General features: G+C 55.7%; 1 protein-coding gene across 2 annotated transcripts in view; it reads left to right on the forward strand.

The window, feature by feature from the left end:
- The window catches only part of HMCN2 (hemicentin 2), an 88,472-nt gene that overhangs the window by 40,078 nt on the left and 21,351 nt on the right, over positions 1 to 27,043 (forward strand). For both annotated transcript variants that reach the window (XM_032257601.1, XM_032257602.1), the window contains exons 37-60: positions 1,487 to 1,618; positions 3,973 to 4,116; positions 4,200 to 4,359; positions 4,445 to 4,569; positions 4,919 to 5,102; positions 5,914 to 6,011; positions 6,446 to 6,712; positions 7,082 to 7,272; positions 7,727 to 7,808; positions 7,898 to 8,034; positions 8,592 to 8,733; positions 8,818 to 8,962; positions 10,157 to 10,284; positions 11,172 to 11,328; positions 12,212 to 12,333; positions 13,492 to 13,656; positions 15,828 to 15,935; positions 16,223 to 16,357; positions 16,757 to 16,891; positions 18,193 to 18,383; positions 19,295 to 19,508; positions 20,934 to 21,068; positions 22,133 to 22,323; positions 24,391 to 24,472. In XM_032257601.1, the coding sequence (XP_032113492.1) occupies positions 1,487 to 1,618; positions 3,973 to 4,116; positions 4,200 to 4,359; positions 4,445 to 4,569; positions 4,919 to 5,102; positions 5,914 to 6,011; positions 6,446 to 6,712; positions 7,082 to 7,272; positions 7,727 to 7,808; positions 7,898 to 8,034; positions 8,592 to 8,733; positions 8,818 to 8,962; positions 10,157 to 10,284; positions 11,172 to 11,328; positions 12,212 to 12,333; positions 13,492 to 13,656; positions 15,828 to 15,935; positions 16,223 to 16,357; positions 16,757 to 16,891; positions 18,193 to 18,383; positions 19,295 to 19,508; positions 20,934 to 21,068; positions 22,133 to 22,323; positions 24,391 to 24,472 (3,570 nt within the window). The remainder of the gene's footprint in view (positions 1 to 1,486; positions 1,619 to 3,972; positions 4,117 to 4,199; positions 4,360 to 4,444; positions 4,570 to 4,918; positions 5,103 to 5,913; positions 6,012 to 6,445; positions 6,713 to 7,081; positions 7,273 to 7,726; positions 7,809 to 7,897; positions 8,035 to 8,591; positions 8,734 to 8,817; positions 8,963 to 10,156; positions 10,285 to 11,171; positions 11,329 to 12,211; positions 12,334 to 13,491; positions 13,657 to 15,827; positions 15,936 to 16,222; positions 16,358 to 16,756; positions 16,892 to 18,192; positions 18,384 to 19,294; positions 19,509 to 20,933; positions 21,069 to 22,132; positions 22,324 to 24,390; positions 24,473 to 27,043) is intronic.

Raw genomic sequence — 27,043 nt, forward strand, 5'->3', positions numbered from 1 at the left:
CCTAAGGTTTACCTTCAGTGAATGAATCTAAAAGCAGTAGCTGCCTGCCAGCCACATTGGACATACCCGATCCCATGGACGGTGTCTGTAAAGTGCTGGGCACAGGACCTGGCACGTGGGCACCAGGATGAAGGAGCCATATGAGACCAGACACACAGGAGGCCATGTCACCTGCATCTTGATCCCTGAGAGGGCCTGTCCCATCCGCCCAAGGATGGAGCATGGATGCTGTTTGATTGGACATGTGGCTCCAGCTGGGATAAGGGGGAGCCTATTTACACCATCCAGGGAACCTGGCCAGATTTTCTGGGGCTCAGATGTTATGTTAGAACATAGACTTAGCCTTGCAACAAAGATACCCCAAAATATACCTGAGTAAATGAGAGAGTTTTACTCTCATTCAAAAGCCCAGAGGTGAGTGAGTATCTAGGCTGGTGGGTAGCTCAGCTCCATGCGGTAGTTCAGGGACACGGGTTCCTTCCCTCCTATTGATTTCCCGTTTCTTAGGGTGTTGTTCTTGTACCTGTGGTTGCAGCTGGGACACTGCAACCTGTCCCAGCCCACAGGAAGCAGAAAAGAGCAGAAGTGGTGGGCAAGCATGTATTTCATGCAGAAGCAGCACCTGTCCCTTCTGCATATATTCCATTAGTGTGCTCTCAGGCAGCTGGCTGCAGGGGACACTGGGAAATGTAGTTTCTGCTAGAGTGACCATGGGCTCAGCTAAAACTGTGCTGTGCACAATGGGAAGAATGGGCTGGGGGGACACTGGCCGTCTGCCACAGATGCCCAAGCCAGTAGCCTCCCAACCAGGTGAGCAGTGGGCACATGCAGCCCTGAGCCATATGCAACACAATAGTCGAAAACAACTGACAAGACTGAGTGCAGGGGGCCGCCTGTAATCCCAGCATTTTGGGAGCCTGAGCTGGGGGATCACTTGAGTCCAGGAGTTTGAGATCAGACTGTGCAATATAGTGAGACCCTGTATCTACAACACATTAAAAAAAAAAAAAGTAACAAGAAAAAGACTGACACCAGGCTTGCTGCTCAAAGCTTGCAGCCCTTTCTGATGGCTACGTTGATGAACAGTGGGAAGAGGGGGACTATCTGGTCCCTGAGGGCAGAGGCATTTCATCTGGAGCCTGGTTGACTCTGTCCCACGGTAGTGGCTGCCTGGGTGTGTGACTTCATCCTGGTGGAGGAGGAGAGAGCGTTGGGATCGATGATTGATGTCTGCCCTGGCACGGGTTAAGGACTGTGGGTGCGTGAGCTTCCCATTTACCATCCTTGGGCTAAGTAGACCTGGTTGGAGTTTGCTTTGTTATGCTTTAAAATAGCCAGGCACTGGCTCTATTTACATTTGTGAACAAAACATAAAATGGGAACTCCTAACTACTGGGACCAGCTCCGCAGTCCTCCATAATCTGCCTGAGGGAAGGAAATGGGCGAAGAGTCTCAGAATTCTGACAGCCTGGCTTTTTTCCTGCAGTGCCCCCAACGTTTGAGAACCCCAAGACAGAGATGGTGAGCCAGGTGGCTGGGAGTCCCCTGGTCCTGACCTGTGATGTGTCCGGGGTCCCTGCACCCACGGTCACTTGGCTGAAGGACAGGATGCCCGTGGGTGAGGACATGTGCCCTTGTCAGTTTCATGTAAAGCATTCTTGTCTTTAATGAGATGACAGCGGAAGCGGAGGAAGGAAGTTGTTTGTTGTCGATGATTTTGGCAAAACCAGAGGCTGGCTGTGCCATGTTGGCTCCGCCCCATTTGTGTTTGAGCAAAGCCTTATTTATTGGCCCTTGGAATTCAAACATCAGGAGCATCTCCTGCTGGGGCTTGGAAGCGCCTTTGCGTCCACGTCCTTAGTCAGCTCCCACAGGACAGCAGACATGGACTATCCATTGTGCAGGGCAGGTGCTGAGGGCCATGGAAAGTCCACTGGCTGTCAATGGGTTCAGCATTGGCCCCCAGAGCTGCTCCTTGGTGGCGGCTGAGCTCTGTTCTAACTGGGCCATTGGTCACCCCCACCACCCAGCCAGCCTCCCCATTCTGGCCACTGCTATCCCCACTATTCCTCCACATGAGGGCAGAAGCCCCACATGGTCTCCTGGGCCCGCTGTGCATCCTATACAGGCTCTGAGAGGGGCAGAAAGGTCTGAAGGTGCAGCGCAGAGCTGGTCCCTTGTCTGGGGGAAATCTGTCCACAGTGGGGGCCTGCACCACCGGCCACCTCTCCCTGGCCCCCTACGTGCTAAATGTGACTGTGCTGGGCTCCTCAAACCTGCCCCTCTCTCTCAGTAACAGTTTTACTGGGATATAATTCACATACTATGTAATTCACCCACTGAAAACATCTAATTCAGCGATTTGTAGTACAGTCACAGAGCTGTGTGACCATGACCACAATCAAATTTAGAACATTTTTATCACCAAAAGGACACCCCATACCTATCAGGAATCACTCCCTGTTTTCCCCAATTTCTTCTTCCCCAGACCTAGGAAACCACGAATCTGCTTTCTGTCTCTGTGGATTGACCTGTTCTGCGCCTTTCACATCAATGGCGTCATAGAGGGTGTGGCATTTTGGGTCTGGCTCCTTCTGTTTAGCATGTTTTCAAGGTTCATCCACGTTGTAGTGTGGATCAGTACTTCATTCTTTTTCTTTTCTTTTCTTTTTTTGGGATGGAGTCTCGATCTGTTGCCCAGGCTGGAGTGCAGCGGCACAATCTCGGCTTACTGCAACTTCTGCCTCCCAGGTCCAAGCGATTCTTCTGCCTCAGCCTCCCGAGCAGCTGGTATTACAGGCACCTGCCACCATGCCCGGCTCATGTTTGTATTTTTAGTGGAGATGGGGTTCCACCATGTTGGCCAGACTGGTCTCAAACTCCTGACCTCAGGTGATCCACCTGCCTCAGCCTCCCAAAGTGCTGGGATTACAGGCGTGAGCCACCACGCCCAGCCTTCATTCCTTTCTGTGGCTGTGAATATTCCATTGTGTGGCCGTGTCACTTTTGTGCCTCCACTGGTCAGTTGACGGGCATTTGGGTGTCTGCATCTTCTGGCTGTGACGCTTAGTGACGCTGTGATGCTCGGTGCTGCTGTGAACCTCCGTGTCTGTGTTTCTGCATGGACCTGTGTTGTTGCCTCTCTTGGGTCAGGTGGCTGTAGGCTGGATACCCACCCCCTGTTGTGTCCAGCTGTATCTTGGCACATATGTTCCCTGCCTGGAATACCCACCCCAGGCTCCCATGGTCACCTCTGCTCCCCATTGGCTGAGTCCTGCTCAACAGTCACATCTCAGCGGAGACTTGCCACCTCCGGAAGCCTTCCCCAACCCCTCCTGACCCCCAGGTTCCCTGGCTCCATCAGGGCCTCACAGGGCTTGTCAGCACTGGGTCTCCTTGTTTCACTGCCCTGCCCCTGATACGTTGTGAACTTCTTGAGGACGGGGATGGAGCCGTCCTCATCTCTGATTCCCAAGCTCCCCGCTGGACACAGGGAGTTGCCCGGGTGTTTGTGTTGAGAGGCTGATGAGGATCAGGGCAAGGAGATCAGCCTGCGCTGGGGCAGTTAGGGATGGCTTTGGGTGGACTGTGGCTGGAGGGAAGGAAGGGGGAGGCCCGAAGGCAGGGAGCAGAGGTTCAGAGGGAGGCCCCAGGGTGACCTGTGTGGGGTAGGTGAGGAGCTGGTTTGACTTGATTGATCAGAAACCTTGATAGATGGGGGTAGAGGGGCAGGGCGGGGAGGGAGAGGAAGGGAGGTGAGAGCTGGGCCCGAGAGCAAATCCTGGACACTGAAGGGAGTGGGTCCCTCGGGAAGAGCTGTCCCAAGTGCAAGGAAACGGGAGGATTCTAAGGAATACAGACCGGGCTGGGGAAGAGGGGGACATAAAGGAAGGAGCCCTTGCCTCTGTGGCCTCAGTTTCCTATAAGCACAAGAAGCGCTGGGGGATTCAGGGGCCCCCCTCTGTCCCACAGAGAGCAGCGTGGTGCACGGCGTGGTCTCCCGGGGGGGCCGCCTCCAGCTGAGCCGCCTGCAGCCAGCCCAGGCAGGCACCTACACATGCGTGGCTGAGAACGCCCAGGCCGAGGCCCGCAAGGACTTCGTGGTGACGGTGCTGGGTAGGTCTGCGCCCTGCACCTCCTGTCCTCCTCCCGGGGCAGCCCCTTCCATTGCCCAGGGCCTCACTGCACCCCTGCCTCAGTGCCCCCCCGGATCCAGAGCTTGAGTGCGGCGCAGGAGCACCACATCTTGGAAGGGCAGGAGGTGCGGCTGGACTGTGAGGCCGATGGGCAGCCGCCGCCGGACGTGGCCTGGCTGAAGGACGGCAGCCCGCTGGGCCAGGACGTGGGCTCCCACCTCCGGTAAGGCTCGGCCCATGCCCTCCCCATAGGTGGCAGCACCCATGCCCCCTCACACCCTGCCCTCGGCCCTCCTTCCTCACCACAGATTCTACCTGGATGGTGGCTCCCTGGTGCTAAAGGGCCTGAGGGCCTCGGACGCAGGCGCCTACACCTGTGTGGCCCACAACCCAGCTGGGGAGGACACGAGGCTGCACACGGTGGCTGTGTTGGGTGAGGAGCCCTGGGGCACTGGGAGGGTGGTGCATGGGCCAGGGCGTGGGTGATAAGGTGACATTTGAGCAAAGCCCACACTGTCGCCTAGGCTACTGGTCTCACTTCCCTGGGCCTCTGTGCCCCATCCTCAAATTAGGGGACAATAACACCAGCCCAGAGTACAGAGGAGATTGGGGGGTGGGAAGAGAGTCAGTGAGTGGCTGTGCCCCTCCTGCAGTGGCCTCATGCCTCACGAGGGTGGCGGCAGAAGTTCAGGTCTCCACTGCTGGGAATTTCCCTGGGAGGAGCCCACCTTCCCCCCAAGACATCCTCACCACCTGCCTTTCTTCTCTCCACCCACTCCCAGTTCCTCCCACCATTGAGCAGGGAGTGGACGGCTCGGGGACCCTGGTGAGCAGGGCTGGGGAGCTGGTGACCCTGGCGTGCCCCGTGAGGGGCTCCCCGCCCATCCACATGAGCTGGCTCAAGAACGGCCTGCCGCTCCCGCTGTCCCAGCGCACCCACCTCCACGGCTCTGGCCGCACCCTCAGGTAGGGGAGATGGCAGACAGGCGCTGGCCGTGCCACTCAGAGTGGACATTTGGGGATCGTCAGCACATGGGAGGTGCTGGAAGGCAGGACAGGCTGCAACACCCACCCCCATCCCAGAGCGAGTGTGGACTGTGCCCCAGCTGCTAGTGTTCGGATGGGTCTCAGGGACCAGGGAAGGGGAGGTGGGCGGGGTAGGAGGAGATGCAGGGGAAGTCAGGTTTCAGGGTGGGAGAGACCAGCAGGCCACGGGAGAGTGGGCCTGGGGACTGACTGCGCGGCAGGCCACGGGAGAGCGGGCCTGGGGACTGACTGTCGGCTCCGGCCGTGGCTGTGACTGGGGACGGGCAGGAGCAGCTCAGGAGTGGCAGGGGCAGAAGGGCTGGAGAGAAAGTGGGACGGCAGACAGTGAAGCCAGGAGCTGAGAGGACTCTAGGGAGTTCTGACGGCAAAGAGGGGTGCGTGGACAACGGGAGCTGAGCCGTCCACGTGGGACGAGGAGCTTCCGGAATTTGGGAGGCAGGAGGTCTGGCTTCAGAATGAGATGGCTAGGAGCAGGCAGCGGTGGTGGGGGCAGTTGGGGGCTTTATCCTGGGGACACGGGAACCCAGGTAAAGACTTTAAGCAAAGGCTGAGCTCAGTCACCCAACCCCCTCTGGCTAGCAAGCCTTTGGGGACAAAGGATGGGAAAGGGAGGAAGTCTTTCCACACAGCCAGCCTCTCCTGCTTCTGTCCCTCTCTCCCTGTCCCTCTCTTTCTCTCCCCTCCCCCTTTCTCCTTTCTCTCCTGCTCCCTCTCCTCTTGGGGGATTCAGGATTTCCCAGGTGCAACTGGCTGACGCCGGCATCTTCAGCTGCGTGGCCGCAAGCCCAGCTGGCGTGGCACACAGAAACTTCACCTTGCAGGTGCAGGGTATGGAGCAGGGGGTGGGGCAAGGGGGTCTCTGGCCTTGGCGGGTGAGAATCAAGGCCCTTGGCCCCTCTGCCCATCTGGGTGGAACCAAGGATGGGCCCTGGGGGCGTTGAGGAGAGCGGACACTGCAGCTCAATCTCTGACTCACTGGATTGCTCCTTTTTGCTCCTGATATGCCCAGGATAGGTGGGGTCAGAAAAGCTCTGCCCCTAGGAGGCCAGTGCAGGAAGCAGCTCTGTAAAGAGGCAATCACAATTCCAGGCAACTAGTGACACCAGGGGACAGAGCAAATGCTGTGGGAGCACAGAGGGGGGCCCCTCACCTGGCCTTGGGGGATCAGGGTGGCTTCCCAGAGGAGGTCACGTCTAAACTGAGTACTGGAGGTGGGAGTCCTGGAATAAAATGGCTCCTGCCCACCCTTTTGCCCTCCACAGTGCCACCTGTCCTGGAGCCGGTGGAGTTCCAGAATGACGTGTTGGCAGTTCGTGGCTCCCGGGTGGAACTCCGGTGTGAGGCCCGGGGCATTCCCCAGCCTCTTGTGTCGTGGATGAAGGATGGGGAGCCCTGGTTGCCCCAGAGCCTTGAGCAGGGGCCCAGCCTGCAGCTGGAGACAGTGGGAGCTGCTGACTCAGGGACCTACTCCTGTGTGGCCGTGAGCGAGGCAGGGGAAGCCAGGAGGCATTTCCAGCTGACAGTCATGGGTGGGTCCTCTGGCCTCTGGCCAGCTTCTCTGGGCTCGGGGGAGAGGGTGGGACTCTGGGGGCAATGGGGAGGGCAGTGAGGGAGGGGAGTCCCAGAGGCCTGGGACTGCCACCTGGGAGCAGAACTCAGGGAGCTTGGTTCCAGCTGGGCTCCTCTCTGGCCTTGCCTGCAGGGAGAGGGTGACTGGGCTTTGACTCTCCCAGGGCTGTGCTCCTGGGGTCTTTCCACCAAACCTTGGTGGCAGATCCAAGAACAAGAGCCACCAAAATCTGGGAGCAGAGGCCCCAGACTCAGCGTGGTGCTTTCGCCTGCGGCGCCATCCTGGAAACGTGTGTCACTGTGTGTTCCCCTCTGTGGGTGGCTTGCAGACCCTCCTCACATCGAGGACTCAGGCCAGCCTGCAGAGCTGTTGCTGACCCCTGGCGCCCCCATGGAGCTCCTCTGTGATGCCCAGGGCAGCCCCCAGCCCAACATCACCTGGCATAAGGACGGGCAGGCCCTGAGCAGGCTGGAGCTCAGCAGCAGAGCCACGCGGGTGCTCCGGGTGGAGAGTGTGCAGGTACCGCTGTGGTCGCTGTAAGATGAGGCTGGGGGTTGGGAGGAGGCTGTGTTGGGGGAGAGGGGAGGGACTGCAGGTTCCCCAGATGCAGTCGGCAGTTGGCAGGGTTAGGTTGAAGTACCTCCTCTGTATGGGGCGAGGGTGTGGAGGTGACCCACCTAGGATGTGCCCTTTGGAGCCCCCAGTAGGGTCAGGGCCCAGGCTGATGCCAAATGCAGATGACTTCCCATCTAGACTAGAGGAGGGCTGGTGTAGTCAAGGAGGACTTCTGGGAAGAGGCAGCCATTGCACCAGTCCTAAAGCAACAGTGAGATGGAAAGAGCGGGCAGGGTTGACTGGGAAGGTGGATGGCAGACCTGGCAGGGCTGAGTTTGTATTCTGGGTCCCTCGCTGCATAAGAAGGAAACCAGACTGGGAGGTGGGCAGACAGCTGCTCAGCCTGCTTTATCCCCAGGTTGGGGATGCCGGGCTGTACACTTGCTTGGCTGAAAGCCCTGCAGGCACAGTGGAGAAGAGCTTCCGGGTCAGGGTTCAAGGTAGGCAGTGGGCGTGGGGTGGGGGCAGGACAGGCCCGTGGCAGGGGTGAGTCCACCTGTCACGTCCTCTTGTGCTACCCCCTTCCCAGCCCCTCCAAACATTGTTGGACCCCGAGGCCCCCGCTTTGTGGTTGGCCTGGCCCCGGGGCAGCTGGTCCTGGAGTGTCCGGTGGAGGCAGAGCCAGCGCCCGAGATCACGTGGCACAGAGATGGCATCGTGCTGCAGGTGGGCGGGGGTTCAGGGCGCTGCCTTCTGTCCCTCTCAGGCGCCAGACCTGACCCGGCTGGATCCTGGGTCCCAAAGACCCATTCTGAGCTGCATTTTGCACCCCGCCCCCCGGTGTTGTCTCCCCCCATTGTCATTGTCACTCCCATTTTATGGATGGGGACACTGAGGCGAGGCTCAGGTCACTCAGGGCTTCTGAGGCCCACCCAGTGTTCTCCCCCTGGCTCCTTCAAGCTGTGCTAGCGGCTGGGTGGCCTGGGCCTGTGACCAAGTCGCTCTTTATCCATCCCTCAAATGGGGTCAGTTTGCGGCTGTGGATTCCAGGGTTGTGGGTGTTCTGACAGGAACTTCAGGGACTGGGGTTGTATTTCCTCCCAGAGGAGTGCATTTCCTCAGCGGGTCCTCTGTGGGACACAGTCAGGGCCTGCGGTCAGCCTGGAAGGACAGAGCCACTGTCCAGCCTCACGGGTTCCTCAGTCCTCCATGCCTGGTGCCAGGGGCTGGTCTAGCACAGCCGGGCACTGATAAGGGTCTCTCCACCCTGGCGGACTCTCCAGGAGGATGCCCACACACAGTTCCCGGAGCAGGGCCGGTTCCTCCAGCTGCAGGCCCTGAGCACGGCCGACAGCGGCGACTACAGCTGCACAGCCCGCAACGCCGCGGGCAGCACCAGTGTGGCCCTCCGCGTGGAGATCCACAGTGAGTAGGGCCCACCCCACCCCACCCTGCCCACCGTCTTAGAGCCGCAGCTCCCAGCCCCATTCCCTCTGTGCCCCTCTCCAGCGGTGCCCACCATCCGATCAGGACCGCCCTCAGTGAACGTCTCAGTGAACCAGACAGCCCTGCTGCCCTGCCAGGCCGACGGCGTGCCCGCACCCCTCGTGAGCTGGCGGAAGGACGGGGTCCCCCTGGATCCCAGGAACCCCAGGTGAGAGAGGGAAGGCGTGGGCCTCAGGGAGGCCCTCAGGTGCCTCTTTGAGGGTTGTAAACAAAACTCACTTGGGCAGTTGGAGCAGAAAAGTGACTTTATCATCAGGATGTGGGGTGTCTAAGAACACAAGGACAGGCCCACCACTCATGAAGGGCTCTTGCTTGTTTGACTTGATCGGAAGCCTTAATAGATGCGGGTAGAGGGGCGTGAATGGGTCTCACAAGCGCTGATGGTTTTATAGCTTCTCTCAGTGTGGGCTTCATTCTCTCCCTCACCTTCTTGCTCAGTGAACATGACAAAAACAGACCCTCTGACACCCCCATGGCCCCCAGCCCCAGGTTTACAGCTCCTCGGCTCACTAGTGAGCCATCTGTGAATTCCAATTCTAAATTCCCAGAGCACAGAATATCATTGGCCCAGCCTGAGTGACATGTCCATCCCCTGTCCAATCAACTGTGGCCGGGGGCGGGATTGCACAGTACAGATATGGATCTTGGGAAGGGCACATTTAAGATCTAGGGACTGCCCTAAGGAAGAGCAGGATGGGGCTCCTTCTGCGTCTCAGGAGAGGCCAGGCCCCGGACAGTGTCGGGGAGGCCCAAAGCAGCCCTTCTCTCTGTCTTTCCAATGTTGGCCTGGGGTGTAGAGAGCCGCCCATGGTTCTGACTCCCCGACCTTGGCCTCACAGATGCAAGACTCTCACCTCCAAGTTAGCATCTGTATTACTCCATTTCCATGTTGCTGATAAAGAGATACCTGAGACTGGGCAATGTACGAAAGAAAGAGGTTTATTGGACTTATAGTCCCACATGGCCGGGGAGGCCTCACAATCATGGTGGAAGGAAAGGAGGAACAAGTTACGTCTTACGTGGATGGCAGCAGGCAAAGACAGCTTGTGCAGAGAAACTTCAGTTTTTAAAGCCATCAGAACTCCTGAGACCCATTCACTATCACTAGAACAGCATGGGAAAGACCCGCCCCCGGGATTCCATCATCTCCCACTGGGTCTCTCCCTCAACATGTGGGAATTATGGGAGCTGCAAGATGAGATTTGGGTGGGGACGCAGAGCCAAACTGTATCAGCATCCTCTCTGATAGTGCAGTCAGAGGGAAGGGACTTGGTGGAGACAGCCCTCCTCCAGCCCCATTGGCCCTGCCCATCTCCAGGGAAACCCCCACCATCCTTTCCAGGTTCGAAGTTCTGCCTGAGGGTTCCCTGAGGATCCAGCCAGCCCTTGCCCAGGACAACGGCCACTACCTCTGCCTGGCATCCAACTCTGCTGGCTCCGATCGTCAAGGCCGCAACCTCCAGGTCTTTGGTAGGTGGCCTGGGGAAGGGCTTCAGAGTTCAGTTCCTGTCAGGGTCCAGTCCTGCTTAGTTTCTGGGTCACCCCAGCTGTCAGGAGCCCAGAGCCAGTGGTCTTCAAATGTTTTTGACCATGAAGCCCATTAGTAGAAAGTTGTGATCACGCACGCTCAAAGGACACAGTGGTACTTTAGTGCATAAGCTACGTAACAGAACGGTTCTATTCAGTAAGAAAGCATGCACAGAAAATAACACAAGTCTGGGAGGCCAGGGCAGTAGGACTGCTTGATCCCGGGAGTTCGAGACCAAACTGGGCAACACAGTGTGACGCCATCTCTACAAAAAAATTTTTTTTAATTAGCCAAGCATGGTAGCACATGCCTGTAGTCCCAGCTACTTGGGAGGCTGAGGTGGGAGGGTCACTTGAGCCCAGGAGTTTCAGGCGACAGGGAGCCATGATCACATCACTGCACTCCAGCCTGGGCGGCAGAGTGAGACTCTGTCTAAAAAAAAAAGGTAAAACACCTGAAAGGATAAAATTCAAAATCAGTAGAATCATTTGCCCCAATCTCCTCCCACTCCAATGGATCAGCTTATGTGGGGCTGCCCTGGCGGGGCCCAGCCTCAGGTGGGGCTGATGGGGAGTGGAGCCTGGCATCCTGGAGGCCTCGGTCAAGGAAAGGCAGTGAGAGGCTGCCCGGCTTAGGGATGGGGAAAGCCCAAAACGGTCAGCTTCGGGAGCCTATTGGAAGCTCTCCCTTTGAAGTTTCTCCTGCCCTCTCCCTCTGTGCCCCCTCAGGGATGGGCGGAAGGTGGGAGGCAGTGGCATTGCCCCTGGGCACAGCCTCAGAGAGCCGCCAGCCCCCTGTACCTGTCTCCTGACCACTGCGCTCTCCCCAGAGCCTCCAGCCATCGCCCCCAGCCCCTCCAACCTGACCCTGACCGCCCACACCCCAGCCTCGCTGCCCTGTGAGGCCAGCGGCTCCCCTAAGCCCCTGGTGGTCTGGTGGAAGGATGGACAGAAGCTGGACTTCCGCCTGCAGCAGGGTGCCTACCGGTAATGACTGGACCTTGTGGTGACTTCCTGAGACGCATGGGGTGGGGAGGCAGGGGGCAGGGACGGAGCGGGATATGCTCAGGTCTCACAGGAGCCAGGACCAGAACTGGTGTTTCAACTTTGGGGATCAGGGGGTCTTCACACCGAGACAGGGGTGAGGGCACTGGGGACAGAGAACTCAGCAGAGACGTCTGGGCTTTATATCCACCAGAGTCACTCCTTGTCTAAAAACAAAACATGAACGGGGCGTGGTGCTAATCCCAGCACTTTGGGAGGCTGAGGTGGGAGGATTGCTTGAGGCCAGGAGTTCAAGACCAGCTTGGGCAACATAGTGAGATTCCCCATCTCTACAAAAAAATCAAAAATTAGCAGTGCATGGTCTGTAGTCCCAGCTACCTGGGAGGCTGAGGTGGGAGGATCCCTTGAGCCTGGGAGGTCGAGGCTGCAGTGAGCTGTCGTGGTGCCATTGCACTCCAGTCTGGGAAACAGAATGAGACCCTGTCTCAAAAAAAAGAAAACATAGAATGTCAATTTTAAAAAATTGGAAAACCAATGTAACAAGCCTAGACTTAGTAAAAATGAAATCAGCAACTAAGACTCTGAGCCACTTTGACGCGGTTGTTATTACAGAAGGTATCATAGGTGGTTATTGTAATAAACGTGCAGGGTTACGGAGAAACGGATAAAAATGAAAATCACAAATCCACCAGCTAGAACTTTGGGGTAGAAACTTCTAGAAGACAATTCTAGAGTCAGGGATGGAGGCCGGATACAGGAAGGGGAAATGGGTGTGAGACCCCCACATCCAGACAGCCCAGCCGGAAAGCCACGACTGGTCTCTGTCAGCCCAGCAGCCACTCGGCCACCCATCTCTCTGCCCCAGGCTCCTGCCCTCCAACGCCCTGCTCCTCGAGGCCCCCGGCCCCCAGGACTCAGCCCAGTTTGAGTGTGTGGTGAGCAATGAGGTGGGCGAGGCCCGAAGGCTCTACCAAGTGACCGTCCACGGTGAGTCAGGGAGGAGGTGGAGGAGGACGCCTGGGGTGGGGGCAGTGCCTTCCCACTCTTGGGTGCTCTCCCTGTCTGCAGGGAATTGTGTGGCTTGCCCGTGCTGCACTGGACACCTCCTCCAGGAAGGCATCTCAGATCCTCCCCAGTCACATTGACTTAACCCCAACTCCGGCACAGTTCCTGGCACACGGGAGCTCATGGGAGAGGCCCACCCCTCCCCAATCCAGAATGTTCTAAACTTAGGTCTGACCTTGTCATCACCCCTGTTAAAAATCCCTCCCTCAACAGCTGCCCATTGCCCTCAGGATAGAATGCAAGAGTTTAGCTGGACCCACCAGGTCCTGTGTGGTCTGGCCTGCCAAGCCCCCAGGTTCAGTTCACACCAGACCTGCCTCACTCCAGGGTCTAATCGAGCTGCTCAGCTTTTTGTTCCTTGCCTCAAGGCCTTCACACATGCTGTTCCCTTTGCCGGAACACACTTCCCTTCACTCAGCCAACACCTGCTTTTCCTTCAGATCTCGGGTTAAATGGCACTTCCCGTGGGGGTCTTCTCTGGCCTCCCTCACTCCAAGTGGGAAACCCACGAGTAAACCCCTGCGAAGTTACTAGGCCAGGGTCTCCATAGAAAGCTGTATCCCCCTGGGTGCGGTGGCATTTGCCTGTAGTCCCAGCTACTTGGAGGCTGGGGTGGGAGGGTTGCTGGAGCCCAGGAGTTCTGGGCTGTAGTGCACTATGCTGAGTGGGTGCTCACACTAAGTTCAGCATCACTATGGTGACCCCCTGGGAGCAGGGACCGCCAGGTTGCCTAAGGAGGGGTGAAGCTGCCCAGGTCAGAACAGAGCAGGTCAAGACTCTCGTGCTGATCAGCAGTAGGATCATACCTGTAAATGTCCCCTGCATTCCAGCCAGGGCAACATAGTGAGACCCCATCTCTGAAAAAGTACACTTTTTTTTTCTTTTAAAGAAAGAAAGCTGTAGCCCTGTGCCCAGAAGGATTTGCTGAGTGGGCAAATGTGACTTCTCCCTCTGTTGCCCCACCTCCCTCCCTGGCCCTTTGTCACGAACGTCACCTTGTGTACTAGCTTTGCCCCCGCCCCACAGCCGTGTGTCGCCCGTGCCTGCCGGTAGGGCCTCAAGCCTTGTCTTGGCTTTCAGTGCCTCCCACCATTGCCGACGACCAGACAGACTTCACCGTGACCATGATGGCACCTGTGGTCCTCACATGTCATAGCACAGGCATACCAGCCCCGACCGTGTCCTGGAGCAAGGCAGGCGCCCAGCTGGGAGCGCGGGGGAGCGGCTATCGCGTCTCACCATCGGGTAAATAAGGGTGACCACAGAGAGAGGCAGCCGAGGGGAGACTGGGACAGCAGGTGGAGGGGGTGAAAGAAGGTCACATGGTAGAACAAGATAGGACAGTCTGGCCTGGCTCTGCCTCTCCTGGCTGTGTGACCTGGGAGGACCCTCTCACCCTCCCTGAGCTCCATATTCTCCTCCATGCTCTGCAGTGTTGAGACCCATCAGTTCCTGGGGCCCTCTGGCATACAAGTGCTGTTTCACAGCAAAATAAGAAAAACAGCTGCTCCCTGGGAGCCTTTGTAAGCCTGGTTTTATCCCTTCAGAAGAATTGTCCTTTATTCTGAAATTATCTTTTGGTGTTGAAACTTCCTTTTCATGATGAGATTCAGATAATAGTACATGGTTTTTGGTTTTGGTTTTGGTTTTTTTGTTTGTTTGTTTGTTTGTTTGTTTGTTTTTGAGACGGAGTTTCGCTCTTGTTACCCAGGCTGGAGTGCAACGGCGCGATCTCGGCTCACCGCAACCTCCGCCTCCTGGGTTCAGGCAATTCTTCTGCCTCAGCCTCCTGAGTAGCTGGGATTACAGGCACACGCCACCATGCCCAGCTAATTTTTTGTAGTTTTTAGTAGAGACGGGGTTTCACCATGTTGACCAGGATGGTCTCGATCTCTTGACCTCGTGATCCACCCGCCTCGGCCTCCCAAAGTGCTGGGATTACAGGTGTGAGCCATTGTGCCTGGCCCGGTTTTTTTTTAAGATGGAATCTCGCTCTGTTACCCAGGCTGGAGCGCAGTGGCACAATCTCTGCTCACTGCAGCCTCCTCCTCCCGGGTTCAAGAGATTCTCCTGCCTCAGCCTCCCGAGTAGCTGAGATTACAGGCACCCACCATCATGCCTGGCTGATTTTTGTATTTTTGTAGAGACAGGGTTTCACCCTGTTGGCCAGGCTGGTCTCAAACTCCTGACCTCAGGTGATCTGCCCTCCTCAGCCTCAGGCTGGAGTGACAGCCACCGTGCCTGGCCTAGTGTGATTTTTTAAATGTCTTTGCTTGTCAAAATAACAAGCTGGAAGCTTTATGGAGAATCTCCATATTTATTTGTTAGTTGGTTAGTGAAATCCTGAAATCTAGGAACCACTGGCCAGACCTGTGATTTTCAAACTGTTCCGAAGCAACAGAACTTCCTTCTGGGCCGCACACAGGGACTCACACCTGTAATTCCAGCACTTTGGGAGCCTGAGGCAGGAGGATTGTTTGAAGCCAGGAGTTTGGGACCAGCAGGGGCAACACAGCAAGACCCCATCTCTACAAACAAATTTTTAAAAATTAGCTGGGTTTGGTGGTGCATGCCTGTGGCCCCAGCTACTTGGGAAACTGAGGTAGGAGGATCGCTTGAGCATAGGAGTTCAAAGATGCAGTGGGCTATGATTGCATCACTGTACTCCAGCCTGGGCAACAGAGTGAGACTCTGTCTCAAAACAAAATACAAAACAAAAGCTTCCTTCTGATAAGTGCAGTAAGTGGTAACAGCAAGGTCCAACAAGTAAAACAAAGCACAGTTCTGGTTCCGTCTGGGGCTGGGGCAGGGGCAGGGGCTGTGGGTGGCCAGGGTGCAATGGGCCTTGCTCCCTTCCCCCACCCAAGAGGCCCCCAGGGGTCCACAGAGGACAATTTAGAGCCCTTGTCACTCGGCTGCCAAGGTGCAGCCTGCAGTCTGGGAAGGTTAAAATGGTGTTCACCAAGCAACCAGGGCTAAGGCCAGGAGGGTAAAGGGAGGACAGAGGAGGCACTAATCCTGGGAGGCTTCCTAGAGGAGGTGAGTTTTTAGCAGAACAAGGTGAGAACAGCAGGGTGTGGATCTGTGAGCGGGGGATTACAGGCGGGGAAGTCGAAGATCCTGGAACCTCATAGCCAAAAGGGTCTAGAGACCATCTTGTCTGATTCTTCATTGCACACATGGGAAAACTGAGGTCCGGAGAGTGGAAGGAACTTGCCCATGCCTCTCCCTTGGTCAGGGCACAGAGGCAAACCTAGATTCCAGGTTCCCGTGCAGTCTCATCCCCCGGGCTATTTGTAAATGGTCAGAGGAGGCAGGTTGAGTAACCAGAGACAGAGTGTGGTTGTGTAGCAGCCCTGCCACCTCCATCCCTCGGGACCTCTGTCCTGATTCCCTCACCCTGATTCCACCTGCAGGCGCCCTGGAGATCGGGCAGGCCCTCCCCATCCATGCGGGCCGCTACACCTGCTCAGCCCGCAACTCTGCTGGCGTAGCCCACAAGCACGTCGTCCTCACCGTGCAAGGTAAGGGTCCGTGGCCCAGACCCCAGAGTTCCTTGGGAGCAGGTGGAGAGCTAGAGGCAGGTGGGGCTCAGGCTGTAGGTGAGGTCCTGGGTCTCAGAGGCGCAGACCTGCCTCTCATGGGATTCTTTGGGAGGAAAAGAATCAGCCACGGTGTCCTTGTTGCTGCGTCGATGTTTCTAGAACCCCGTTCTCCTAGAGGCCTCGCTCTCTGGCACTCCAAGCCCCCTGGATGGAGGGCTGTGTGTTAAGGACATTTTCAGCGCCCTCTGCACCCCTGTTCTTTGCAGCCTCCCCAGTGGTGAAGCCGCTGCCCAGCGTGGTTCGGGCTGTGGCGGAAGACGGGGTGCTGCTTCCCTGCGAGGCCTTGGGCATCCCCCGGCCAACCATCACCTGGCAGAGGGAAGGGCTCAATGTCCCTGCAGGTGAGGGCCCCTGGCAGCCAGCCTGGGAAGGGAAGAGAAGAGTGTGGGGCTAGGGGGCCCTGCTTCCTGTCCTGGGAGACCCCACAGAGCTGCTGAGAGGTCCCAGGAAGCCCCTGGCCTGCCTAGACACGCCTCCACCCTTGCTCTGGCCGCCCTCTCCCCAACACTTCTCCTGTCACCATGAGATGCCATCTGAGCACTCAGTGGCCAAGTTGGGAGGTCAGGAGGAGGCAGCTGGGCTGGGCTGTGGGTCAGGCTTCTTGGCTCTTTCTGTCCCTTGGCCACTCTGTGACCCCAGCAAGTCATTTGCTGCCTATGAGACAGAATAGCCCAATCTACCCACCTTGGGGGTCCCCCATCCCAGCTCCCAGCCCCCCAGTTTTCTTCTTCCTCATTCAGGAGTGAGTACCCAGGTCCTACCTGGTGGACAGCTGTGGATTACCCATGCCAGCCCAGAGGATGCTGGAAACTACCTTTGCATCGCCAAGAACAGTGCAGGCAGTGCTGTGGGGAAAACGCGGCTGGTGGTGCAAGGTGGGTGTGAGGCTGGGGCCGAGCTGGGCCCTGGCAACTGCGGGGCTTGAGGCTCCTGCAAGCTTCTCCCTTCCCTGCCTGGCAGGCCACACTGCTTATAGTTCCAGAAGGAATTATGGGAAAAACACCTCTATTGGATGCCTGAGTTCTGGATTCAGACACGAACTCCCATCCCCTCTGCCTCCTCTCTGGCTCTCCTGGAACACGAGTCTAGCAGCTCTCATTCCTTCTGGTTTCCAGCAACTGTAGCCTCTCTGGCCCTACCCTGGCACACACAACACACACACAATTACATGTGCCCTTCCCTTAGTTTGGTCATTAGTGTCAAAATAAGATGGCATCGCTGGCCAAAAATCTGCAAAGTCAGCCGGGCGCGGTGGCTCACGCCTGTAATCCCAGCACTTTGGGAGGCCGAGGCGGGTGGATCATGAGGTCAAGAGATTGAGACCATCCTGGTCAACATGGTGAAACCCCGTCTCTACTAAAAATACAAAACATTAGCTGGGCATGGTGGCGCGTGCCTGCAATCCCAGCTACTCAGGAGGCTGGGGCAGGAGAATTGCCTGAACCCAGGAGGCGGAGGTTGCGGTGAGCCGAGATCGCGCCATTGCACGCCAGCCTGGGTAACAAGAGCGAAACTCTGTCCAAAAAAAAAAAAAAAAAAAAAAAAAAAAATCTGCAAAGTCTGCTGGGAGTATTCAGTATGGGCCAGTCGTGTCCTGGCCCCAGAGGCCTGCTTTGTGGTGTCTCCGTGGCCGTCCCCGCCCGCGGCTGTGTGGGGCTGGGGTCGGACTCTGGCTGTGAACTCAGAGGGGCTGCTGGCTCCAGGCTTCCTCTGCACCTCACTGTCCAGCGTGCTCCTCTCCCCTCGGACCCGGAGCATTGCTGGTCACCAGAGCAGTCAGACACCAAGCTGGTGACCCTCACCCTGCCCAGCACCGCTTCGCTGCTTTTGGTCCTGGGGTGGCCTGGTACGAGAAGTCTGTGCCCAAGTGGACCCTGCCCAAGGCCTCTGTCCTGTAGCTTTTAGTCATCTGTGTGTGTGTGTGCGTGTGCGTGTGCATGTGTGTGTGTGTACACATATGGAAGGTGCAATGCCGTAACTGTCACCGCTTCACCAAACTGAGGGAGTCCCCAGATCATCCTGACCACAGGCAATGGCCTATGACTAGGGAGTTGGAGGGGGCACCTGATGGCCAGGGAAGGCTGAAGGGCTGGGCCAAAGGCCAAGGGCCCTGTGCTGGGGTCAGCCGTCTGTCTCCCCCAGCCCCGGTTCCAAGTGGGCCTCCCTCTGCCCGCAGTCCCACCCATGATCGAGAACGGCCTCCCAGACCTGTCCACCACCGAAGGCTCCCACGCCTTCTTGCCTTGCAAGGCCAGGGGCAGTCCCGAGCCCAACATCACGTGGGACAAAGACGGCCAGCCCGTGTGGGGCGCTGAGGGGAAGTTTACCATCCAGCCTTCTGGAGAGCTGCTGGTGAAGGATCTGGAGGTGAGGCACTGCCCCGAGCGCACAGCAGGGAAGAGTGGCTGAGGCCCCTGTTTGTCCGGCTCTGCGCCAAGCTCGGTGCAGCCTTTAACCCCGGGAGCCTGGGGAAATCGGCGTTACCCTCCCGGGTACAGACGGCCAGAACTGAGGCTCAGAGTGTACCTAGTTGCCCACCATTGCCAAGAGGCAGAACCCAAATGTGAACCTGGACCTTGGCAGCCAGCTCCTGGGGAACCTGGGGAAGGGGGGGACCTGGACTGGGGCTCGGGGTACGGCAATGACTTTGTGTCCCGATAGTCTCCCCATTTCTTCTCAGCCATGCATTGGCATTGACCGTCCTCTGGGCTTTGGGGAGTGTTGAGCCAGGGGTGTGGGTGGGACTCCTGACCCCCTTCCCCTCAGCACGCATCAGATTCTGCAGTTCTGTGATGAGACCCTCTCCAGATGGGCTCAGTGGACACACCTAGAGGGGTCAGGGGCATTGGCGTGGCCATCCAGGGAGCCTGGCAGTGCAGTGGTGAGCGCACCGGCCCTGCTTGAATGCACCACGAAACTCCTCCCCTTGGAGCCCCTGCTGGGCGCTCTGTCAGGCACCAAAAGCAAGCCCTGCCCGTGCAGGTCAAGTTCTAAGCACAGGGCGGCACGCAGTAGGTGCTCGGTAAACAGTAACTGTTGTGCTCAGGCAGTCAGGGCTGGGGTTATGAAGGAGCAGAGCCTGTGAAGACTGCAGGACGGGGCAGGGGCGTGGTGGTGATGCTGACCCGTTTGCTAGCTGTGTGACCTTGGGCAAGTCACTTCACCTCTCTGGGCTGGATGTGCCATGAGAACCTTCAATGAAGTGGGTCCCAGGGGCATCCCAACCCAGGCCGAGGCCGGGGACAGTTCTCCAGCCAACCCCTTTCTTTTGCTCACAGGGCCAGGATGCAGGCACCTACACCTGTACTGCAGAGAACGCTGTAGGCCGGGCCCGCCGCCGTGTGCACCTCACCGTTATGGCACTGCCCGTGTTCACCACCCTGCCTGGGGACCGCAGCCTGCGACTCGGGGACAGGCTGTGGCTCCGCTGTGCAGCCCGGGGCAGCCCCACCCCTCGCATTGGCTGGACCGTCAACGACCGGCCAGTCACAGGTCTGGGTCTGCTGGGTGTGGGTGGGACAGAGAGTCAGGACCCCGGGAGGTCAAGAAGGGAGGGCAGGTGGGGAGCCCCAGCCTAGCGGACAGGAAGAGGCTGTGAACCAGCCCTACTCGTTCTGGGTCTTCCAACTTGGCCCTGTGTAGAGGGACAAGGCAAACCCAGCTGTGGCCATATGTGACAAGCCATATATCAGAGCTGGCAAGAGGCCACCTGAGAAGACTCAACCCAGAGACCTCAGGGCTAGGAGGGGGAGACCTGTGTTCCAGCCCAGAGCTGCTGCTCCCATGGTGGGACCCTCAGCAAACCCCTTTTGCTGGGAGGGAGGGAGTGGGGGGCTCTGTCCTCCTACCTGAAACCCAGGTAATGTCTAGGGAGGCGCGGGGCCTGTGGAGTACCTGGTGGGTACTCACTGAATGCCTGCTGAATTGAAAAATTGCTAAGTCCCCTCCACTGCAAAATGAGACTTTCCTACGTTAGGGTATGATATCACACGCTCCCAGCTCTGAGTCCCCAGGTGTGGAATGCCTGTGCACACCTGTGGTGAAGGCTTTGCTGGGCCCCACTGCTTCCGGGCAGGGACCTTGGGCAAGTATAATAGTTTGGCCTCTCTGAGCTCAGCTCTTTGTCAAATGGACAAAACCAGGGGTCCTGAGGTCAGAATGACGATGGAGAAGCCGCCTAGGCACAGACCTGGCCCCGAGTAGATGCCCCGCTGATGGTGATGTTGGTCCTTATTCCTCTCCTAGAGGCAATGGCTAACCCCAAAGGAAAAGTCCATTATTAGAGTCCTTCCCTTGGCTGGGCATGGTGGCTCACGCCTGTAATCCCAGCAGTTTGGGAGGCCGAGGTGAGTGGATCACCTGAGGTTGGGAGTTCAAGACCAGCCTGGCCAAGAGGGTGAAACCCCGTCTCTACTAAAAATACAAGAATAGCTGGGCATGGTGGCATGTACCTGTAGTCCCAGCTACTCGAGAGGCTGAGGCAGGAGAATTGCTTGACCTGGGGAAGCAGAGGTTGCAGTGAGCCAAAATCGCGCCATTGCACTGTACTCCAAACTGAGCAACAAGAGCAAAACTCTGTCTCAAAAAAAAAAAAAAACAAAAAACCCTCTCTAGAAATCATAGCGGTGCATCAGTGAGTGCCCTGTGCTGAGAGTTCCACAAAGACCTGCCCTTGACCATTTATCGAACACACAGTGTGCACTGGAAGTGGTAGAAGGCAGGCTCGTTAACTGCAGCCTCCAGTGCAGCCTTGCCTCCCAGGAACGGGCCTGACTCGGTCAGCCTTCACCCAGGACTCCCATCTGTTTCTGCATCTTTATTAAGTTCCTGCAGGTATCCAGGCTCCAGGGAAGCGTTTCGGGCAGGAGTTCCCTGCACCCAACTCAGAGTCCCCTCAAGCTGCTTTCTCCCCCACAGAAGGAGTGTCCGAGCAGGATGGGGGCAGCACGCTGCAGCGGGCAGCTGTCTCCAGAGAAGACAGTGGGACCTATGTCTGCTGGGCGGAGAACAGAGTGGGTCGCGTGCAGGCGGTCAGCTTCGTCCATGTGAAGGGTAGGGCGCGTTCCCCAGGTGACTTGTCTCTCAAGACCTCCAGTCTATTGGAACCCAACGTATGGGTTTCCTAAGAACCCGCCCTCCTGTCCTCTGAACTAGTGGCTCCCTACCCTGGCTACGCGTTAGAATCCCCTGGGGGACTTTATAAAATCCCGAAGCCCATGTTCTACCTCCAACTCTGTAAGCCAGCATCTCTGGGGTGAGGCCTGGGCATCAGTATTTTTGACACTCCCAAGATGACCTTGGCTGCAGGTAGAAACAGAATCTGACCAATTGCCCTATAGCACAACCTGCAGCTGGATGGTACCAGCTTTTGGTAGATCCAACCTCAGGAAACCAGCAAGGATATAAGCCAGCCCAGAGCATCCAAGAGTGTTTTGAGATTAGCGTGAATCTCATAGTGTTGCTTCGTAACAACAGAGGTGTCTAGGGTTCTTGTTTTTTTATAGTTATCGATTTCCAAAGTACCCTGCAGGCACTCTGCTGCTAATATAATCCATCTGTGAGAGAGTATATGTCACACATAACACTGTGTCCCTGCCTGTGCCTGTCTCAGGCATCACTAATCAATCACCATCTGTGAGACAGAGTAGATGACATGCGTTTCCTGCCCGTGCCCATTGCAGGCACCACTAATCAATCACCATCTGTGAGAGAGAGTAGATGACACGCCTAACACTGTGTTCCTGCCCGTGCCCATTGCAGGCACCACTAATCAATCACCATCTGTGAGAGAGAGTAGATGACACGCCTAACGCTGTGTTCCTGCCTGTGCCCATCTCAGGCATCACTAATCGATCACAGCACTCTTCTCATTCAGCTTCAGATGTTTCTCAGCACAGTTCCTGGAAACTACTCCCGGTCTTCATGACTTGGCCCATGACATGGACACTGTTTGCTATCCCTGATGCACTGACTACACACAATCATCCTGAGCTAGCAGGAGCCTCTGGAGGTCCCTGGAGGCAGGGGTTGGGCAGATCTTTAGAGATGGGTTTATGGGAGGCTGAGGCTGCAGGGAACCTCTTTTCTGCCAACTCACTCAATGTCACCCCATACAGAGGCTCCTGTCCTACAAGGAGAGGCTTTCTCCTACCTCGTGGAACCTGTGGGTGGCAGTATCCAGCTAGACTGTGTGGTGAGTGGAGACCCAGCACCGGACATCCGCTGGATCAAAGATGGCCTTCCACTGCGGGACAGCCATCTCCGGCACCAGCTACAGAATGGCTCACTGACCATCCGCAGGACTGAGGCAAGGCGGGGCCTGGTACCTTGGGTGGGGCCACCAAGGACAACTCTACACTTTTTCTGATTGCTCAGGAGGGTTCTCATGTTGCCTCCAACCCCTGCTTCTGCAGTCTACAAAGCACCTTCCTGTCCATTCCCTAGACGTCCCTCCCACTACCACCAATAGTAACCTGCAACCACCGGGCTTTTCTGTGCCTCCATCATCCACCCTTTCAATGGAGCAAATTCTTTCTCCCTCATAGGACTGTAATGAGAAATCAGTGAGGTGACTCATACCCATTGTTTAAGAGAGATCTGTGGGTAAGGCCCCCAAAATGTTATCATTAACAACCTCAGGGGGCAGGGTAGGCAGGTAATAATGCTCTCTATTTATAGACAAAGATACTGTTTTTTGGTTTTTGGGTTTTTTTGAGACGGAGTCTCGCTCTGTTGCCAGGCTGGAATACAGTGGCGTGATATCAGCTCACTGCAACCTCCGAGTTCAAGCGATTCTCCTGCCTCAGCCTTCTGAGTAGCTGGGACTACAGGTGTGCACCACCACACCCAGCTAATTTTGTGCTTTTAGTAGAGATGGGATTTCACCATGTTGGCCAGGATGATCTCTATCTCTTGACCGCGTGATCCACCTGCTTCAGCCTCCCAAAGTGCTGGGTTTACAGGTGTGAGCCACTGTGCCTGGCCCAGATGAAGACACTGAAGTTCATAGAGGCCCACAACCAATAACTGCAGGAGACAGGGCCCCCCACCCCCAGGTCTCCTGCCTCTGGCTCCATGCTGTTTCCAAAGCCTTGGGTCCTGGTGAAACCCCACTCAACTTCCATTTTGTGTCTCAAGTTCTGATGATTGTGCGGAAATCCCCAAGTCAGTCTGACTCAAGTTCATCTTCGGGGCCTTGATCTCACCCATTTGGGAGCCTTTCTCTGTGTAGTAATAATAATAGGACTAGTAATCAGAGTAGCAGTAAGAGCAGTGGTAATAATGGCTCCTGTTACCCAAGTACTAACTGTGGGCCAGGCACGGGGCCTCACACTTAGCAAGCATTATTCCATCTAATGCTTATAAGATCCTAGCAGTCGGCCAGGCGCGGTGGCTCACGCCTGTAATCCAAGTACTTTGGAGGCCAAGGCCGGTGGATCACCTGAGGTCAGGAGTTCAAGACCAGCCTGACCAACATGGTGAAACCCCATCTTTAAAAAAAATAAAAAATAAAAAAGATCCTAGCAGTGATCACTCCCATTTTACAGAAGGGAAAACTGGGGCTTCAGGAGCATGAAAATGTCATAAGTAATGGGTTCAGGGCAGTAAGCAGTGGGGCTGGGATTCAGTCTCGTGTCAGTCTGACCTCCAAACCTACACTCTTAACTTTGTGCCATGCTGTCCCCCGGAGTCCCTTGGGTGTGACCCCCCCCCGATGCCATCTTCTGGGAGTGGACAGTGGCCTCAGACTGCCCCAGCCCCATCTCCTGGTGGTGCTGCCACTCGGAAGTGATGTGAGCCAGCACGCTACCGAATTCCGCCACAAGTCCATTGACCACCTGTTAGGGAAACGCTGCCAACCGTCTCCCTTATGGAAGACTCACTTTGCACACAGGCACAGTAAATGCCCTGAGAAGTCCTGCAGTTCAGACTTTAGTACTGTTTGTACAACAGAGGTGTCTAATGTTCTTGTTTTCCTGTAGTTATTGATTTCCAAAGCACCATAACATGTTGTCTAACTCAGTGTCTCCGAAACTTATTGACCATGGAATCCTTTTTTCCAAGGAAGCTCAAATCGTGTGCTATGGGACAGTAAGATTTCAGTGGACACGGTTTGGAAGAGGTGGATCTAAACCGTGCTTTTCCAGCAAGACATTCCACCTAGGGCAACAAGGACCTTAGTCACCACCCCCAGTTTCGGGCGTGAAAAGGGGCTGGATCCTCTTTGTGTGTCTGTTAACAAGTGGCCACGAGCCCTTCTGATGCTCTGGGGGGGTTCAGGTGCCCCTGGCTGGCCCCGGTCCCCTACCCAGGTGTCTGAGCCACTCTTCCTCTTCTCTGAGCACCATGCCCCCCCTCCTGTGCCCACTTACAGAGGGACGACGCGGGACAGTACCAGTGCCTGGCAGAGAACGAGATGGGCGTGGCAAAGAAAGTGGTGATCCTTGACCTGCAGAGTGAGTCTCAGCCTCAGCAGAGTGGGGACGTGGAGAGTGTCCTCGGGGACAGCGCTGGCATGTGCAGCAGAGAGGGCAGGCAGCAGGGCCAGGACTAGGAGTTCTTTCATTAATCCTTGTTTGGAACACAAATCGAATCATGTCAAATGTTTCCCAAATGTGGGGTGAGTGAGACTCAGGGTTGAGCTAAAGAAAACCTCGCAACCTGGGCCTAGGGGGAGCTGGCTGCTTAAACTCAGACCAGCCGTCCAGATCCCTGACAGCTCTCGCCTGTGCCAAGCAGCTCGTAGTTACCAGGTGCTATGTGAGCCTCAGAATAATACTGTGAGGTCGTCTCAACAGGGATTCTGTAGAAAATGTTTTATTGAAGATGAACACCTGTGGGGAAGAGTGAGTACCCTAAGTGCAGAGTTCGGCGAATTCTTACGATGTGAAAATGTGAATCCACCCAGTTAACCAGCAGCCAGATCAAAAACACAGGGCGGCCCGGCTCCCAGCCTCCACACGCCCACCTCTATTCAGCCCCTGCCCCAGTAGTCCCTGTCCTGGATTCTGCCTGTTGTTTTTATTTTAAAATCCACCCATTTATACAATGCAATATTACTTAAAAAGGAAGGACATTCTAGGGCCAGGCGCAGTAACTCATGCCTGTAATGCCAGCACTTTGGGAGGCCAAGGTGGGTGGATCACCTGAGTTATGGAGTTTGAGAACAGCTGGGCCAGAATGGTAAAACCCCATCTCTACTAAAATTACAAAAATGAGCCGGATATGGTGGCGGGCGCCTGTAATCCCAGTTATTCAGGAAGCTGAGGCAGGAAATCACTTGAACCCGGGAGGTGAAGGTTGCAGTGAGCCGAGATCGTGCCACCATACTCCAACCTGGGTGACAGGCAAGACTCAGTCTCAAAAAAAAAGAAAAAGAAAAAGAAAAAGGGAATGAAATTCTGACACAGGCTACAACATGAACATTGAAGTCATTCTGTGAAGCGGGAAAAGCCAGTCACAAAAAGATAAACACTGTATGATTCTGTTTATGAGGGCCCTGGAGTGGTCAAAAGCATAGAGACCCAGAGCGGTATGGAGCTTGTCGGGGCTGCGGGGAGGGGGAAAGGGGGAGTCATTGTTTAATGAGTCCAGAATTTCAGTTTTGCAAGATGAAAAAATTCTGGAGATTGTACAACAATGTAAAATACTCAACATTACTAGACTGTACAGTTATAAATAGTTCAATGATAAATTTTGTGTAATGTATTTTTGCCATAATTATTATTATTAATTTTTTTGAGACAGGATCTGGCTCTGCTCAGGCTGGAGTGCAGTGGTACCATCTCAGCTCACTGTAACCTCTGCCTCCCAGGTTCAAGTGATCCTCCCATCTCAGCCTCCCAAGTAGCTGGGATTACAGGTGCCAGCCACCACGCCCAGATTATTTATTTATTTATTTTATTTATTTTTTTTAGACGGAGTTTTGCTCTTGTTACCCAGGCTGGAGTGCAATGGTGCGATCTCGGCTCACCAAGACCTCCGCCTCCTGGGTTCAAGCAATTCTCCTGCCTCAGCCTCCCGAATAGCTGGGACTACAGGCATGTACCACCATGCCCAGCTAATTTTTTATATTTTTAGTAGAGACAGGGTTTCACCATGTTGACCAGGATGGTCTTGATCTCTTGACCTTGTGATCCACCCGCCTCAGCCTCCCGAAGTGCTGGGATTACAGGCTTGAGCCACCGCGCCCGGCTAACTTTTGTATTTTTTAGTAGAAACAGCTTTCACCATGATGGGCCAGGCTGGCCTTGAACTCCTGACCTTAGGTGATCCACCTGCCTCAGCGTCCCAAAGTGCTGGGATTAACTTGTGCTCATTTTAAATAGAGTTGTTTATCTTACTCTAGTGAGTTCCTAGAGTTCTTTATGTAGCATGGATATAAGCCCTTTATCAGACACATGATTTGCAAATATTTCTCCCAGTCTGTGGCTTGTCTTTGAGGTTTTTTTTGTTTTGTTTTGTTTTTGTTTTTGTTTTTTTAAAGACAGGATTTCACCATGTTGGTCAGGCTGGTCTTGAACTCCTGACCTCAGGTGATCCACCTGCCTTGGCCTCCAAAGTGTCTTTGAGTTTTCTTAATGGTGCCTTTGAAGAGCAAAAGTGTTAAAATTTGATGAAGTCCAAATTTATCCATTTTGTATTTTTTGAAAGTGTTTGGTGTTATATCTTTGAAAATCTTTGCCTAACCTAAGGTCATATTTTCTATTTCTTTTCTTTTCTTTTTTTTTGAGACAGAGTCTCACTCTGGTGCCCAGGCTGGAGTGCAGTGGTGAGATCTTGGCTCACTGCAACCTCCACTTCCCAGGTTCAAGCAATCCTTGTGCCTCAATATCCCAAGTAGCTGGGATTAGAGGCAGGCCCCATCACACCCGGCTAATTTTTGTAATCTTATTACTGACAGGGTTTCGTCATGTCGCCCAGGCTGGTCTCAATGCCTGGCCTCAAGCAAAACACCCGCCTCGGCCTCCTAAAGTGCTGGGATTACAGGCGTGAGCCACTGCGCTCCGCATTTTCTTATATAATGT

This window comes from Sapajus apella, unplaced genomic scaffold (assembly GCF_009761245.1).
Source record: "Sapajus apella isolate SASKATOON/1434 unplaced genomic scaffold, GSC_monkey_1.0 scaffold97, whole genome shotgun sequence".
In the NCBI taxonomy this organism is placed as follows: Eukaryota; Metazoa; Chordata; class Mammalia; order Primates; family Cebidae; genus Sapajus; species Sapajus apella.